Source organism: Balearica regulorum, chromosome 3 (genome assembly GCF_011004875.1).
Source record: "Balearica regulorum gibbericeps isolate bBalReg1 chromosome 3, bBalReg1.pri, whole genome shotgun sequence".
Classification (NCBI taxonomy): domain Eukaryota; kingdom Metazoa; phylum Chordata; class Aves; order Gruiformes; family Gruidae; genus Balearica; species Balearica regulorum.
The window spans coordinates 101,927,312-101,945,192 of record NC_046186.1 but is presented as its reverse complement, the minus strand read 5'-3'; the positions used below and the strand labels follow the sequence as shown (position 1 = coordinate 101,945,192).

Genomic DNA, 17,881 nt, shown 5'->3' with positions numbered 1-17,881 from the left:
AGTCAGACAAAATGTCTCAAAGCTGGATCACAGAGCTGGGGGCAGCTACCAGAGAGACCTGAACAGCAGGTCTTTCCCTGACCAACAATAGTTCATAAGAGGTTGAGCTGTTCACGCTGCCTGTGGTTATGTAGGTGTCTGTAAATGCAATATCCTCCCGCCCTGTGTCAGTCTGTGGTCACCCATGTCTGTACAGAATATATGCGTGCACCTGCAAGCCCCTCTCAGAAATTTGTACTCAGCTTCACTACTGGCAGTGAAGGGGTGAGCTGCAGCAATGTCTCTCCAGCAGCTCAGGGCAGGAGGAATAGTTCTGATCCTTCAGTCAACCAGATCTGGCTAGCTTTAACACTGACTCCTTAATAAAGGAGGAGGAGCAGGTTGTCTGACTGCTCAATTTTCCCAAAACACTTTCAAGATGGCAGAGGATAATGAAAAACCTAAGTACGAGTTCTCCTCAGAAAGTTCGTGAAGAGTTCCTCTGCTGTAGGCTCTCAGAGCTGCTGTTTTCCCCCAGCCCGATGCAAAAAGGAATGAATCATTGCTCTTGCTTTTAACAATCCTTAGACTCAGAGAGCAAAGGCAGCAGAGTGCTCTCTTCCACTTCATGTTGCCAAGGTCTACTACTAGTCATTTTTACCCTGTTAAAATAAAGACTCCCCCTCCTTTCATATCATGACTACAACTGACCTAAACACACTGAACTGTCACACGGACTCCATCAAGAATAAGTAGAAGAGAGTTACGATCTACTTCCAGCTCTGCTGTAAGCGATCTATTGTAAATCTTATTATCCACTTCACAGCACGAGGGAAAAGCGATTGTCACCTCCTTGGATAGAGACACACAGCCCTGCTCTGCAAAAACCTTGGACTACGCTTGCTTTGGGAAGAGGCTGGACAGTCAGAAATTCAGTGCACTTTCAGCATTCAATATTATGGATATTTAACAATTTCTCAGTAATTTCTCTCATTCTAGACTTCGCACCAGGTCCAGCACCTCTAATACCAGCCTCTGCCTGGTAGGACTCATCCAGGGAAATTCCCCTAGATGAGACTGCCAGTCTTATTCCCATCTAGGTTTAAAAAAATAACACCACCACTCAATTGTTTGAACTTGGATTTGGCTTTATCGGAAGACAATAGATAAACAGTATTTTATAAATGTGTGTTGCAATTTCTTAAAAAATTACTAACGCTCTTGCTTTCATCTCTACATTTAATCTTACAACACCATAAAACTGTCTTTTGCCGATCCACTGCTGATCATCTAACATTCCCTTAGACACCCAGAGTGGTAGTCGCTCAGGGAAAAGAAGTCACGTGCAGAGCAACAATAAACTCTTCAGTGAGCGTTTTCTTCAAGCAGACTCGTAGAAAACTGCTAGGTTAGTGTCTACGGCTATCATAAAAGTCAAGCTTATGGCTTAATTGTTAGTTATGTATATTTAGTTGGGATGTTTATTGCCTTTTTTTCAATGCTTCAGTAATTTTACAGTAATTAACATAAACAAGCTAGGATGTCCCCTTAGAGCTGTCTTTGTTCTCCCTACTTTCACAAGACATTAATTTCAGTTTTCCTTCTACTTTTCTTTCCCAAGTAATTTGTTAAATAACATTTGCAAACTGTTCACTCATTAAAATCTTCAGCCATAAAAGAGGATGTAGATTCACAAAACATTTACTCAACAAGTTCTTGTTCCTTATTTGTTAATATTATTAACAGTTCAGTCTATGAATACTGTAACAGGTGGATGTTTGAGGCTTGGATTTATGGAAGTAGGATTTTGGCTTTTTATTCTTTATATTAGTTTAACCAAGAAACCAATACAAATTCCCATTTAAACAGCCAATACCTCACAAAAATCTGTAAAGAAACAGCAGATATGAATTTAAAAAAAAAAAAAAGAAAATGTTACGTAAAAACTCTTAAACACCAAGTGATGAGTGATAATAAAGACCCCATTAAACTAAAAATCTCTAGCATTTATGCCAAATTTCAAGTCATAGAACTCTTCACTTAAAACCGAATAAATCACTAAAACACAGTACTAGAGCAAATCCTTGTATTTGACAGATGTTAAAGCTGTGATGCAGACTTTATGCATTTTTTTAAAGGAAATATTGCATTTTGTTATGGGATAGTGTTTTTAGTTACGTAAAATTTGTACTCTTAAAAGAGGCCACTAATTTATTCCCAATTCAGACCTTTTGATTTAAACACTGTGTGAACAGACTGAGCTCCTATTTCCATTCTGTGGTTAGCCCACAATAATCTAAAGAGGTATCTCTCTTTAATTACAATTTATAACTTGAAAGGCATTTTTCTTTAAATGGCAGCAAACAGGAAATGTTTAAACTGTGTCAAAGCCTTTGATGAATCTTTACAACTGCTCATAAAAGATCATCCTGCTTAAAATAATATTGATTTTTCATTTATTTTCCTAGATACTAGAAGATTTATGTTTCATCTGATCAGGATCAAAGCTTCTCCCTCCTCCTGATCACTGGGATTAAATCAGCAATGTCATTTTACATGTTTAAAAACTACACTGCTAACGCAAGATATAAAAGTGTAGCAAGGCTGATCATAGAGACCTTAGAATTAAAACCCCTCAAGATTCCCCGTCTCTCTCCCTCTCTCTCCCTCTGCATTTGCTGCGGAGCAGCTGTGCCTCACACAGATTCACATGAATGAAAATATTAAGGCGAGAAACCACCCACTTAGTTTATTTTCCATATGACTTTCCTGTAATTATTTTGTAAACTGTTCACACAACAATATATAAAAACATCTGCAAAAACAGGTAATTAATGTGTCAAGCCAAACTAATGCATTTTTTATGGTGTCCATGCTTCGTCAACTGTAATTATAACTCTTTTTAAGCAAATGATGATGTGTTTGTTGCAATGTGCAAGTGGTTATTTTAGATGCTCTGTTTACTATTACTGCAAACAGAATATAAAAACTCTACAGCTACTTTGTTGCACATATAAGCCTTCACACAAGCACAAGCAGGCTGCTCCCTCATTTTCCAAAGGCTTTGCCTATTTCAAAGAAATAAAAATATCTTAAAATGAAAATTGGCTTTGGAAAGGCTGACCAGGCCACCCGCTGATCAAAGTAACAGTAGCCAGGACATTAGGACAGCAGCCAATGATTTAAAATTTGTTCTTTAATTTTTATTTCTAAGGACGGCTCAGCTACAATATATATTCAAAACCAGACGTTTCTAACAACATTCAAATGATCTTGAGGGTTTGGTAGAGGAATCCCACAAATATCAGAATAATTGTGTCACTGAGTTCATCTGTAACTTGCCTGCTTGTTTTCCCGTAGTCCACTGATCTGAATGAAAAATACAGAGAAGCAGCATTTCCACAGAATAGGTATATACGAGTAGCATCTCAGAAAATAGCAGTATTTTTGTTTATCTTCTACTCAAAAGACTCTTCTACTCACACCTCACAGCACCTCAGAAGAGTACGTACCTTTGAAAGATTAGCTAACTCAATGTTGAAGTGTTAAGTGTTCAGTTCAGCTAACTGTTTATTCAGGTATCAAATCTTCTCTAATTCTATTGTACAAGAAAATTACTTATGTTCAGGTATTAATAGCAAAAAGCTATTGAAAGGGGGCCATACCCAATAAACTCAAACAACCAAAAAAAAAAAATCTGGGCAGTAAGAACTACGAAAAAAATCTGTCCTTTTCCCCCAAAATAATCTGGAGTACCAACAGAAGGCTTCTCAGATGCAGCAAAGTGCTCTCAAACTTGCTCTGGTCCTTAACTATTCTCCTCTGCAGATCCAGGATGAAGTCATGTGGAAGATGTCTGTCTTACTGGATGGTGACAAAGACAACTCTAGTCACCATGTGCCACTAACATATAAAATATCCCACATTCAGTAAATCACAGTATATAGCACCCACCCAGGAATTCTATATATTCCTTTCTTTGTGTCTGACCGCCTCCAAATCATCCCTAACGGAGCATCACAGATTTTCCTCAGGAAGAGCCAATCTGTCAGGACAACATCAGCGTACTCCCTGCCTAACTAGCTGCTTGACCAGGATGTGGATATTTCCACCAAAAAGGTAAAGCTAAAAAGTTAGCATTACCTGTCCCAATCCTCTATAACTTCCATATTCCAAATCTTCCTGCTTTTCTCTCAGACTTACTAAAAATATATGTGGGCTGCCTTTATTTAAGAAGATATCAGAAGAGATTTGCTCCAGGAAGGAATGTCCTCTTGCAGAACAGGCTACAAGGAACTTGTGGGAGACTGCCTGTTGTGCTAACCCCAAACTCCACATTCTTAACAATTTGAACAGTAAAACTTTCTCTAAATACTGAAATCTTCAATGAAACATTTATAATTGCCAAATCTAACAGCTATAATACCATTTTTTATTTTTAAAAGTTTCTTTATCTTCTTCACAGTCTTCCTGCACATATCACCCAGCTGGATTGCTGAATTTTTCAAAGAATTGCTCTCTATAAAAATGCAAGGGAGTAAGCCTTAAAAGATTTATTTCTTCTCACAATGAAAAGAGGTTTAGCAGCACCTTCCTTATTAGTGGGTAGCCCAGCTGTTATTTTTGCCTAATTGGTTCAAGAGGACCTCTGTTCTTCTTAGGGCAAACACTTCTTAACATCATGTGAAGCAGGCTCCTTTGTCCATATTAGCCAAACAAAAGCTCAGGCACACCGTAAGTGACAATGCGACTCATAATCCAGCACAGGTTGCGACCACTTTGGACACAGTTTTATAACCCCAAAATTTATTTCAGGAAGGGGAAGAGCTGCTGATTTTGGAATGAGTCTTCACCAACTTTCACAGGAGAATGGGTAACCTTTAATTTTCAAACAATTACTTAAGTGAAATGTGGCAGGTGCTGGGATAGATGGACACTTCAGCATCAAGGAAAGACGCTATAGATTTTAGCAGCAGGTGGCAGTTTGGAATTGTGAAATAAGCCTGCTAGCTCATTGTCTTTAGTATGCTATATATTATTATAATGATGAGTTCCTTTGAGGTGGTGGCCAAATTCCACAGCTGAAAAAAAACTGTAAATATTTAAAAATATTAAAAAATAAGACCAAGATTAAGCCTACTATGGTAAAACAGTTTGAAGTGATCTTTTTTCCCTCCCTTTCTTTTTTTTAAACATTTTGAGGAAGTAAAAATTTATTAAGATACACCACATTTATCAGAACCATTCTTTCTTGCTTTTTGAAGATTCAGGACAGTACTGTATGCCAGCAACCAAGAAGAAAAGCCACTTAAAAGTTAAAGCTCTCACGCTGAAGCACAAACGTGTGACAGTGAGTGAACACCTAAGAATTTTTCTTCCAACTTTCCAGTGTGCTCATAACTATTATGTCTATATTTTATACATCATCTTCACTGCAGGTTGCTTGAGACGCTTACAGATCTACACTTCCTGTGAAGTTACCAATTCTGCATCCTGTAGAAAACCTAAGGTTACATACCAGTGGTGTAAATGTCTAGGTAAACATCTCTCTGGAAAAAAGATGTTGGCATATGTGCCAAAGTTAAGATTACATAGAAGAACAATGTGGGTGAAATGTGTTTGAGTGACCAGTAAAGCAGGAGTCAGTAACACTCAAGATAATACAAAACGTTACTTCCCAGAAACACTAATCATCAAACATCTGTTTATACAGAAACTCTCATGTTAAATCCACAAGGTGGTGGTAGCTTTTCATGTGCATGTGTCACTATCTGGAAAAAACTAAAATGAACGGTCACACAGCACACACCATTTCAGGAAGGAAAAGCTTAACTTCCCATCCATCTGCTAAAACTTGTAGTCTTCAACTGCAAGGTATTTCACCAAAGTAAGACTTCGCAATGTGAGAAATATTTTTTAACACTTTCCTGTAAAACTACATAAGAATAAGGTGGGGGGGGGAGCGGGGGAGGAAGCACACCCTGTGAGCGTTGCAAGACAGAAGGACAAGCAGTGGCATGCTAGCACAGGTGAGGAAACAAAATGGTGACAGCAGCAGCAAGTCCTCCAGCAGAAGCACCACAGGAACAGGCAGAGAGCACTGACAGAGCAAGGAAAAGTTACACAGACCACCACCACAGAAGAGAGGAAAAGAATTTTCAACTTCTCTGCACTCTTCCTAACTAAAAGAACAAATCCAAATTAGAATTAGCAGCCACAAATATTCTTTGTTTCAGAGCAGACGGAACCCAAGCACACAGACACCTACCCCTTCAAGTAAGAACAACTTACTGCAGTTTGAAGCATAAAGTATTGCAGAAAGAAAAAGACAGATGAAAAAACAGTTATGAGATTCATCAATCCTGGTGGTCTAATAGTACTCATATCTATGTATTAAATATAATTCATATGTACTTTGTATTATGTATGGGAAATGGTACCTTTCCATGAACAAGCACTAAAATCTAAAACAGAAGAGCCAGCAGCAGGCCCCACAGAGATCAAACCTATACCAGCCTTTCTACACAGCTCTGAAGCAAAGAAGGCTATTTTAATATACTGGAAAAGAGGGAAAGAGGACAGGAAAAGAGAAAAGGAGGATGTGTAAAGAGAGAAGGTGTATATGCAAGAACTATTGGGGGGGGGGATATCAGAGCACTGATTATCATGCAGCATCATGCACCTAAACATATCTACGCAATTTTTCTATTCCAGCTAGTAATTTGCCTCAATTCACCTACACTGCCTGAGGCATTTAATTCTGCAGCAGAGACTTCAATTTTCTCACCTAAGGACAGAAGCGGCACTGTAACCTAGATCAGTCTCCTCTGTCTACACTGTATGTTGGAAGAAGTGTGGCAACCCTACTAGGTCTTCTGATGGGAGGTAGAAACCCCACATAGCAACAGTCAAAGAAAGATTAATGCACTTAGCTGCAGCTAAGTGCTGGCTAACAGCTGAGATAAAAGGCTGTGCAGGCAGGAAGAGATGTCTGTCAAAGAGGCTGGGCACAAGCAGCAACCTGGCAAGGAGCTGCTATGAGGGCAGGCTCAAAAATCTTGGAAAGGTCGGAAAAACACCAAGCCAATGCAGCTAGCTGTGTCCCCCAGAAGAGGGAAAAAAAGAACAGTTTTTTTAAGGCCCACCTTGCCACATATTTATTCATTCTTTAACAGCCACATGCTAAGCAACCACATTCAGAGTCATCTCAGCATCATGCCCTACATCTTGCCTTACAAGTATTGCTACAATTCACCTTCACGTGTATTGTAAGGCTCTAAACTGTGCAGCACGTGCTAAACCCCAGACCTTTATCAGCCTCTTGGTGCAAGGAAATCTTGCAGTTTAAGTGGAACTTTGCCTTGAGTATTCCTTTACATAGCTGAATCTGGCTGTATTTATACATTAACCAACTTCACCATACTTTACTTGCAGATGATGTATTTTACTGCTTTGCCACAATGAAGTGTCTGAGCCTAGTACTTTTGCATATGGAATGACATCACTCAGGGAGACCCATCCAGCATCTACTGCACAGTCATGGATCCTGTAGCGCTAATCTGCACAGCCTGCAATGGGCTTGGAAGCCAACATATTTTAGTTATGAACAGCTCGTAGCTCACATTAGCATGGGTTTCAGCATCACTGGCGGCACAGTGGGATTAGATGACTTTTAAGCAAATAACAGTATTTCCAATATCCCTTCTTAATCTAGCTGCTTGTCAATAGACAAGTCCTCTCACAAACATCTAACCTTCTGAAACAGCAGCAGTGATGCCAAGGTTGTATGAAGCCCTAGGAGAGACAGAGCACTTTGTATGGTTGCTTAGAAAGCCCAACCCAAATGGTCCTACAGCACCCCCAAAGTACAATAGGAGGAAACAGAGCTGGTTTTCAGCTCCTTTGGAAGGAACCAGGGCAGGCAGTTTTTGTCTTGACTGGTTCCAGCATCAGTGGAAGCATAAAGCTACAACAATGAGTAAGGTGAGTGATGATACACCATAGCAGTACAGAGGCCTGAAATCAGGTGGGGGAGAATTACAGATCTTTCAGTCACTCTGTCATTAACCTTTCTCTGTGGGGCCCAGCACAACTCTAAGGTTTCCCTGCAGACATCAGCTCACACCCCAATGCATCTTCTCAGAAAACAGGTCTGTTGTTTCCTCAAAGACATTGCTCCAATCAGGCACAGCTGCTGGGTAGCTCAGAAACTGCCTAAGATATTGTTATTCTCAATGAGAAACACTACACAGAGGACTTAACAAGTGAAAAGAATATAAAATAGCTACTCTGTTGTAACAGAAGTTGTCTTCATAAGTGCCATTCAACAAACAAGCAAAGGTGCTTTTCACACTGGAAGCCAGAAATGCGCTCATCGAACAGCTATGGCTCCTCTTCCCCTTTTCATAAAGCACTTTCTTCTTGGCATTCTGTCAAGCATGCTCCTGTTTGCATCCCTGGCTCCATCACAAGTTCAAATCACAGCCCATCATAATCCCAGTAATTAGACACAAGTTGGTTTGTTTTCAGTATATCCAAAAATATCATCTAGTTGTCCAAAGTATTCCCAGCATTTCATTGTATATGCATTTCTGGGTTAAAAGTCAAAGTCATTTTAGCAAGGTTCCAGTAATTTGTGTAATTTTTGTTCCAGCTCTGTTTACTAGATAAACATTAAAATAGCACAGAGCAGTGCAAAACTGACATTCGCAGCTCTCTTTCAAAGACACCAGCAGCTTATCTAGAAGTTGTAGATACCTAATGCAAAACACAGACACCTAGAAAACAGTTTGTGGCTGCTAAGCTGGCTTAAGAGGCACCACATACTTCACGCAACAAGGTCCATGCTGCCTAGCTGAACCAGCCCCCTAAACCAAATAAATATTCATTGTGTCCAGCCACAGCTGCTACACATGTGAAAACAAACACCCCAAATCTCTGATCAAGTAAATGGACCATCTCCCTTCAGATGTTAATGTGTAACATGGAGCCTTGTATGGAACAGACCAGCAACGAACACGTTTGCTTTCTAAACTGCATGAAACAGATCCTGTACTTTTCTACACGAATTAGACTGACCAGATTGTGAAGTGGTTTTTGCTTCATCATGTGCCTGAAGTTACCGAAATCCAGTGACAAGCAATAGTGTTAACTCTGTGTTTAATCACACAGCTCAGACTGCCCAGATCCATAATGGATATAACATGAGAACGGCTGGAGTTGGAAAAAGAGGAGCAGTTTATAACAGACAGGACTCCCTCCTTTATTACAAGAAAACCTCTTTCCGTAATTTTAGCCTCCTGATCTATTTTTTCCTAACATGAACTACATCCTACACCAAAGTCAGGGAAAGCACTACCTTGCATAAAAGACAGTTAACTTCCAGCCTAGAAGTTTGTGGCTTGCTATCGATTAGTGCATTTTTTCCATTGCTAGGCCTGAAGCAATGCATTGACCTCAAAGTGTTCTGACATGCTAACAAAACAAAGGAACAGCCACAAATGTAAGCCAAAGTTTCTATCAATTAATATACTTATCTTCTAGTATGCTTAAAAAGGTAGAGGATTAGAATTCCAGAAGGTTTCGGCTTCTGGAGAATTGTTTAACCATTCCATACAACCCTGACAGACCTGCTTTGCAAAAGCTCCAAAATCCCGTACACAACAATACCCAGAAAGAGCAAGAGGGGCAGCAGAATCAATATGTATTCAGAGGAAAAAGGAAATTATGGCAGCCATTCCTTCTCGCCACACGCAAGGGAGCTCTGGTATAAATGAAGCCGAGAGATACAAGAGGTACAGGTAGTTCAGTGGATAGTCCAAGGGCTCTGCTGCCAGTCCAAGAATGTGTTCTCCTCCTTCCCACTGATGTACGTGTTTAATATTAAATGCATGTACAGAGCAGAGCTAGGCCCAAGATGTATAAAGAGCAGATGCCCAGAGTCCAAGGTACACGCTACCCTCTCAGAGCACAGACGGTGTTCATTCCCCAAGTGACATGCAGATCAGGCATTTTGGCAGGATTGTGAATAGGACATTAAAAGATTTAACGCTAAAACTCTGCAAGAGACTGGCAGAGGAAAGTACATATGCACCTTGCACAGTATAATTAACAGCATTATACTTGTGAGAGCATGCACACACAGCTGAAAATGAAGTCAAGATGTACATTTCTTTGGTATAAGCATGTGCCACACCTGCCTCATCTACCATTAGCTCAGAGAGCTGGAAAGTCATCAGGAAAGTAACAGACTCAAGTGTGCTTTGACTGACTGTATGGAAGCCAGCTACTTCAAACTAAACAACTCAAGTCTATAAACTTGCAGTAATAAACTTACTTGTATGTGATTTTGATGAGGCAGCCTTAAGAATTAAGTAGATCTTCTGCCTAAAGGAGCAGCTGGCAACAGAGACACCCTTACCTTTCAGATACATCTAACCAACTTACAGAGGCATTACATTTCTGAGGTAATTCTGAGAGAAGTTTCAAACACAGAGGATGGATGATGTTTCTTTTTTCCCCTGTTACACTGGTTACACTTCCTGATTGCAATTCTTAGCTGTCAATTTCTATTTTCTTGGTGCCACCACGTGGCAAAAATATGTATTACCATTTAACAGGCAAAAGCCACTTTAGTCAGTTCTAGAGAGGCCACGCATTCTGCAATGGCTGTACACCGAGAGGCAATGTCATTTTATATGTGTGTGTAAGCATATATGAACGCTGTGTTTCACTTTCAGATATTACAAAGGCTAATTCACACAAAATAGGGTAAAAATAATCAATGGCAGAAGACCAGAAGCATTCTGTAACAATTGCACCATCCTTATCTTTGAAAGGAGCATGTTGTTATCCATGTGAAATACATAACCAGGGATGTTTAAATAGCTAAAGTGATTAGGTAAAGGTTGGAGGGTTTTTTATTACAACATACAGCAAATATTCACGTATCGACACTAAATATATCACCCTTATAAAGTAACTAGATTAAAAAGCATGAATACAGATAGTTATTCATGGGATTTTGTTGGGTTTGGGTTTTGGGGGTTTTTGGTTTGGTTTGGCGTTGGTGTGGGTTTTTTTTTTTTTACTGTCCTCATGGATCCTGAGAAGGTATATATTTTTAGGAAGGCATTTGAATAAGGCCTATCATTATAGAGAAGGACACCAGTGTCTCCTTGCCAGCTTGCAGAAACTCCAAAGAGAAAGGACACAAGACGAGCTGGATCTAGCCAAATCTAGTGTAAGTGCCCAGCAGAGGATGATCCCTTATTCTGTTCCACTTCCACAGATATGCAGGGTAACACAGAGAAATAAAAAAAGAGGAGCTAACTGCTAAGAACTATCCTGTGTATAAGATGGAAAGGTCTAAGATCGAAATTAAAAAGCAACACACTCCTGTTATTCCTTCTCCTGTGCTGTACAGATGCAGTGTCAGGGACTGCACAGAGAAAGTTGCAGGTGCTGACTACACATCTCTTCATCCATCAGGAACACCCCTACACACACACACACACACGCACAGGTACCACCGTTATAAATTTATTAATCATAGAATGGTGTGGGTTGGAAGGGACCTCAAAGGTCATCTAGTTCCAACCCCCCTGCCATGGGCAGGAACACCCTCCACTAGACCAGGTTGCCCAAAGCCCCATCCAGCCTGGCCTTGAACACTTCCAGGGAGGGGGCATCCGCAACCTCTCTGGGCAACCTGTTCCAGTGCCTCACCACCCTCACAGTAAAGGATTTATTCCTAACATCTAATCTAAATCACCCTCCTACAGCTTAAGGCCATTACCCCTTGTCCTATCACTACATGCCCTTGTAAACAGTCCCTCTCCAGCTTTCTTGTAGGCCCCCTTTAGGTACTGAAAGGCTGCTATAAGGTCTCTCCAGAGCCTTCTCTTCTCCAGGCTGAAGCAGCCCAACTCTCTCAGCCTGTCTTCATAGAAGAGGGGCTCCAGCCCTCTGGTCATCTTCATGGCCCTCCTCTGGACTGGCTCCAACAGCTCCATTTCCTTCTTATATTGGAGACCCCAAAGCTGGAAGCAGTACTCTAGGTGGGGTCTCATGAGAGCAGAGGGGCAGAATCACCTCCCTTGACCTGCTGGTCATGTTCTTTTGATGCAGCCCAGGACATGGTTGGCTTTCTGGGCTGCAAGTGCACATTGCTGGCTCATGTTGAGCTGCTTGTCCACCAACAGCCCCAAGTCCTTCTCCTCAGGGCTGCTCTCAACCCATTCTCCGTCTAGCCTGTATTTGTGCTTGGAATTGCCCTGACCCACATGCAGGACCTTGCACTTGGCCTTGTTGAACTTCATGAGGTTCATACAGGCCCACCTCTCAATAACATCCCCCATTGTACTATCTGAGTGTCACCAGGGAAACAGGGCAGAATATCACACTTTTCTCAGACTCCTTGATTTTTTTTCCTAGCCTGAAAACATGAATGGGTGAGAGAAAAGGATTACCAGTCATCTGAGGTAGCTAGATGAGTAGTTAGTCAACAGCAAAGCAGCAAAAGTCCTTAGAGGAAATGTTAGCAAATGTAAGTAAAAAGCTCAACCCACTCTAGTTTAATGAGTTATTACACATCAGTTGAGCAAGTCACCTACAACACATTCAAGAACAGCCTTTCACGACTTCAAGGTAAACATATTGCCATAAGGATTACCATGGATTCAAAGTCCACACGTTTAACCACTGCCACAACTCAAGTACGCATGCATAGTTACCACAGCTCAACTGATGTGTGATAGCCTGACTTCTGTTCATGCCCTAACAGTTTGAAACTGTTTAATAAAGCAAGCTTTTTGAAGCTGAAACACAAACTGTCAGTTTAAAACTGCATCATGGCAGCCTTGCATCACAGGGAGATGACAGAAATGGTTATGACAAAACAGAAGATATGGTCTTCAGAAGACCATAACTGAATGGCACACAGGTCTATAAAGAAGCATGTTAGTGAAAAAAGAATAGTTGGGCTCTCCAACAGAGGGACTGCCAGCATATTCAGCATCAAGAATGAAAAGCATTTTGATAACACAGGCAAGGAAAGATAGGATGCTATTGAAAAGCCACAACAGCAGCAAAGCCACAACCCTACTGACATCACTGGGACTTGACAAGAAAGAGGTGGATTTACCTTTGCCAAAAAGTATAAGACACTTTAAGCAAAGGCTATGAACAGATCTTGGCCCACACCTCTACGTTTTCATCAGTAATCTATTCATTATTTTTTGCTAGGCCCTGTTAAAGCAGCTCAGCAGGTAACTTCCATTCCTAGAACTGTTCAGGGGGTCTGGACCACTGCTGTGCATCTTACTGAGATGCAGCAAAGGCTTCTGCTTGTATTTAAGTTCAGATCTAGAGCAGCATAATGCATCTGTGCTGTATACTGTCAAACAAAGCCACAATTCTAATCTTATTCATTTGATCTGTGTGGGACAGAAGCACAATACACAGACCCTGAATTCACTCCAGGAAAGAACAAATCTTTTCCTGTGCTTTATAGTTTTATGCCATTGCTGGACAAAATGCAAATATGTGAGGTTATTACTCTAGATTCTTAAGAGCTAGAGATGGAAGGGGAAAAAATTGTTCCCTGACTGATCAAGTGCAAGGAGACTCTGCAGAAACTTGCATGTAGTTACATCTGGTCAGTTAACAACAGCTTTTGTATGTCAATGTATGTCTGCAAAGTCTTTTGGAAAAAAATAAAAATAAAAAATCCTGCTCTCCTCTAGCAGTGCAGGCATGTAAGTTCGCATGCATCCTTTAGCTAGAAAAGGAGAACGGTTTAGTGGAAGAAGCAAAAGGCTGTGAGCCAAGAATAGTTCTAATCCTGTTGTGATTGGGAAGTTAACCTGAGTCTGCCTCTCCCCATGCGTAAAATGGGGATAATTAATCCTCACTTAACCATGTAAATTAAATAATGTTTCAACAGTGCTGCAAGTGCCACATATTAATTAATGCCTAGGTAATAAAAAAAGAAAGAGGCAAAAGTGGAGCACTTTGCTACTTACCTGCAAGTCGAAGGTTGTGCCGCAATTTTAAAAGAGGAGATATTTGGCACTTGGAAGATGAGACCCTAAATTACCATTCGGTCTTAAGAGAGAAAGATTTCTCTCTCTCTCCTCTGAACAGCAGTTATCAAGCACATGAAAGCCCAGCACACATCATTCTGCTTTTCATATCACGTCTTTGCAACACAGTAAGCTGATGTTAACTAAGGAAACGCCATGAACAAATACCCATAACCAAAGGGAAGGCAAACATAATGGGAAGATCCATACCTTGAACACCTTCCAGAAGCAGATCAACCCCCTTTCTATAAAAGCTGAAGGCAGTTTCATAATCTTCTTCCTCCTCCTTCTTCAAGGCCAGTTTTATCAACTCGCCTGCTTTCTCCAAATAATCTTGTTTGCCAGGCTTGGGTTTTAAGCTTCCAGTAAACAGACTATGGCTTTCCTTCTCTCCTTCAGGTTTGCTCCACTCCTGCTCAGGTGCCAGTGTGCTTTGTGCTGGGGGTTCAGAAGTAAGGCAAAGGCCAACAGCTCTACTGGGAGAACTTTGGTTGGATGCCATTCCATCATCTAACTCAGCAAGGGAGTCTACATCAACGGTCAGAGAGATCAGGTCACTGTCACTGGAGAAGCCTGAAAGCACAGTCAGAAAGACATCCATTATTCTAGATTTCTCATATACCTTAGGAACCTCCAAAATTCTTTATTCCATCCAAAGATTTTAGCTTTCTTCTCACTTATGCATCTTACTGAGACTTTGTACACAGAAATTCCCTGCATGTAAAACTGTCTTAGAAATTATTTTTGAGTACCTGTAGAAACATTTTTTTAAAGTTAGCTGCAAACTCCACAGAGCAACTGGTCTTCATTTTAATACTGAGAACGAAGAGATCAACATCTAACGCCCAACATAAACTTTCAAAGCCTGCACATTGTTGGGCTCTAGGAAATTATAAAATTAATCCTCTCTGTGTGAGTGCTATTAGAAAAGTCAATCAGCAGGAGCCAGATTACCATTGCAAGAAATCCCAACATACTGTTTTAAATCAGTAGGATGAAGCATCCCCAAAACAGTAAATAAGGAGTTTGAATGAAGACAAAGCTACTGTCAGCTTATGCATCATGCAGCATTCTAACTCACATCTACCATGTATGGTAAAATGAATTAGCTTACACCTTTCACTGAAATTTGAGCTAACACATTTTATTTTACATTTGCCATAAGTTAAAAGCATATATACTTATTGCAAGCTGACCCTCAGTAACTAAACCACAGCAACTTAGCAGGGTTATTTGGAAATAAATGGCAAAGATATTTTAAATGTACGCCATTTCATTCTGTAAGGACTATCATCCATGAAAAGCATTCACTCATAATTATGACTTTCTAATAATTTAAATTCCACAACCTAATGGAATCAACTTCTAAATCTCACCTCCGCATTCCGATTGGCTCGTAAGTGTCACATCATCAAGCCCACTTAAATCCTTTCGAACTGAAAAGGACAAGAATGACAAAAATGTTTCTGACATCCTTTTCTACAACAGATTAGAGGTTCACTTGCCATCAAAATGAAAGGGCATGACCCTACTACAGGTAAAAGTACATAAGATGAAACTGCTCTTTGACCAGCTATCAGAGATATCAATTTGGTAACACGCCATTAAAATCGTGACAGTGGTATTAGATTTACCATTTTTCGTCGCCTCTGAGGTTAAAAACAAAACACAGGTGCTTGCTTAGGGGGGGCTAATTCAAATCTCAGCACTCCAACTCACCTAATTTCAACAGCAGCAGCACTTTAATCCCTATCTCTCACTGCTCTGATGATTTACAGCTAAGGAGACTTAAAACAGGAGAGCCTTCAAAGCTGGGACCTACACACCAAGGGAAAAAAAAAAAAGCCAGCTTTCAGTCTCAAAAATGTCATTCCAGAATAGTACCCTGCATGAGACATATGGAGCAAGCCACGAATTTGGCAGTGCCACCTGGATATCAAGTAGCAGTTTGTTTTATCACCTTGGCACATGTACCCACTGAGGCAATAAAACAGGCAACAAGGTCAAGACATTTAGCTGTTTGTACACACAGAGAAAGTAAATTCTGAGCGAAAACCTGGTGTCTGTTTTCTTCTGTATTATCGACAGAGTCAAGAGTTTATCCACATTATCAGGTAAAGTGTTCTGACTTATCTTCAAAAAGTACGTGGCAGTGACAAGGAGCTGACTCAAAGGCAACTAACTCAAACTTTCTTTTTGATTCTGCAACTGCAGAGTTAGAGGGAGTTTGCAATTTATGGAAGAGGAATAAAAAGGCACTGTAGAAATATTGCTTCTGTAAAAGCTAGCAGTTCCTTTAACATAAGTGAGAGGAAAGAGACACGAAGAAGAACAGATTACCAGCTACTCTTTGTGTGAAAAGCAAGGGACAGTGATACTTAATGACACAAGACTACTTCAGAAGAGGTGACAGGGTGCACAGAAGACAACGCTCCTTATCTTTTCAAGGGAGGGACATAGAGCAAAGTGTCCATGCAGAGAAGAAAACTGCCTTGCCAAGTCCTGCAAGAAAGAAGGCAACCTCACAACACAGCAGTTGGGAGACAGAAGATTCATTAATTAGTGTAATAATAATAATAATAATGGGTCATTCACCTGCTCAATTTAGGGACCACAATGTTAAATTTGGGTGCAGAGGACTGAGAATTTATGAAATAACATTTAGAGGAGTCAAGTTATTTTGTTCAGTGAAGAGAAATTGCTAGCTAGGGAATGTATAGGTGGAAGCAGAGCTGACCGACGGACAAAAGGTGCAGATAGAAAGAATGAATGGAAAAGCAGGAGATTTGCAGGAAGGGTGTGATGGCCAGCCAGACTGGAGGAATTACAGCACATCCACACAGCAGATTTCAGACAGACTCAAGTTGCCCTCCCTACAGTCCAAACAAAACCACATTTGCTCTTCTCTTGCAGCCAACTTGACCAGAAGCTGTGTGAACACAGCTAGTATGGCACAGAGCCTGAGCTAATAAACTTTGCTTAAGGTCAGGTTTAGAGCCCAGGTCTGGCACCACACAGCCACAGTCATGGGGTTTCCAAACAGCCCGAGGGGTAGAAAGAGGCTGAACTGCATGTGCTTATTTCTGGGAAGATAATATGAACATGGTAAAACAGAAGGAAAGGGGAAAGAAAGAATTAAAAAAAGATGAGCTTCCCAGTGAATTTCTCTAAAAAATTTGGCAACTGGTATAGAAAGACTTTTGGAGAGGGAGTCGGACATTTGAACATTATCCCATGTACCCAGAGAGGAAGACAGAGTGATTGTTTGTCAGGAATATTAGATGAGTATAATGATGCTGAAATTGAACATAAATTCCTGTACTTGTCTCCGTCTTGTGCAATTTCATGGGGTATATGAGGAGTAAACACAGTTTCCAAAAATTGGTGGAAAGCCTGGGTAACCTGGCCTCTTGGAAAGCAGGTTCCTGTGAAAGCATGAACAGCCAAATTGCTTTTACAAGCAAGATACTTATCACTTGTTTTGGTACAAAAACATTTCTACTACCATCAATTTGCATCTTCTACCATTAACGTGCACACCTTCTGCAAGATGAACTTTGTCTGCAAAGAACAGATAAAAGTGAGAAAACACAACCCACCCTTATAAGCAAACACCAGCACCTGTTAAGGAATGAGTTTGATACTTCTCAGTACAACAGCCTGAAGGAGCTGCGCCCATGTGGAGGCCCCTGAATGCTCACAAAAACTAACAACTAGTGAACTATCACAGTTAATCACGATAATCAGACTGGGAGAAATGAGACACAGGCAGGATGCCCTGAGGAGAGGCAGGGAGAGAACTCAGAACCGAGTATTTT

The 17,881-nt window shown here is 40.6% G+C and overlaps 1 protein-coding gene across 8 annotated transcripts in view; it reads right to left on the bottom strand.

The window, feature by feature from the left end:
* The window catches only part of RPS6KC1 (ribosomal protein S6 kinase C1), a 93,969-nt gene that overhangs the window by 52,502 nt on the left and 23,586 nt on the right, over positions 1–17,881 (bottom strand). For 7 of the 8 annotated variants that reach the window (XM_075749225.1, XM_075749223.1, XM_075749220.1 and 4 more), the window contains 2 exons: positions 15,440–15,499; positions 14,274–14,636 (listed from right to left, as the gene is read on the bottom strand). In XM_075749225.1, coding sequence (XP_075605340.1) covers positions 14,274–14,565 — 292 coding nt within the window. In that variant the 5' untranslated portion in view covers positions 14,566–14,636; positions 15,440–15,499. Of the gene's footprint in view, positions 1–14,273; positions 14,637–15,439; positions 15,500–15,782; positions 15,882–17,881 lie in introns of those variants that run through there. The other variant, XM_075749224.1, reaches the window with a different exon arrangement.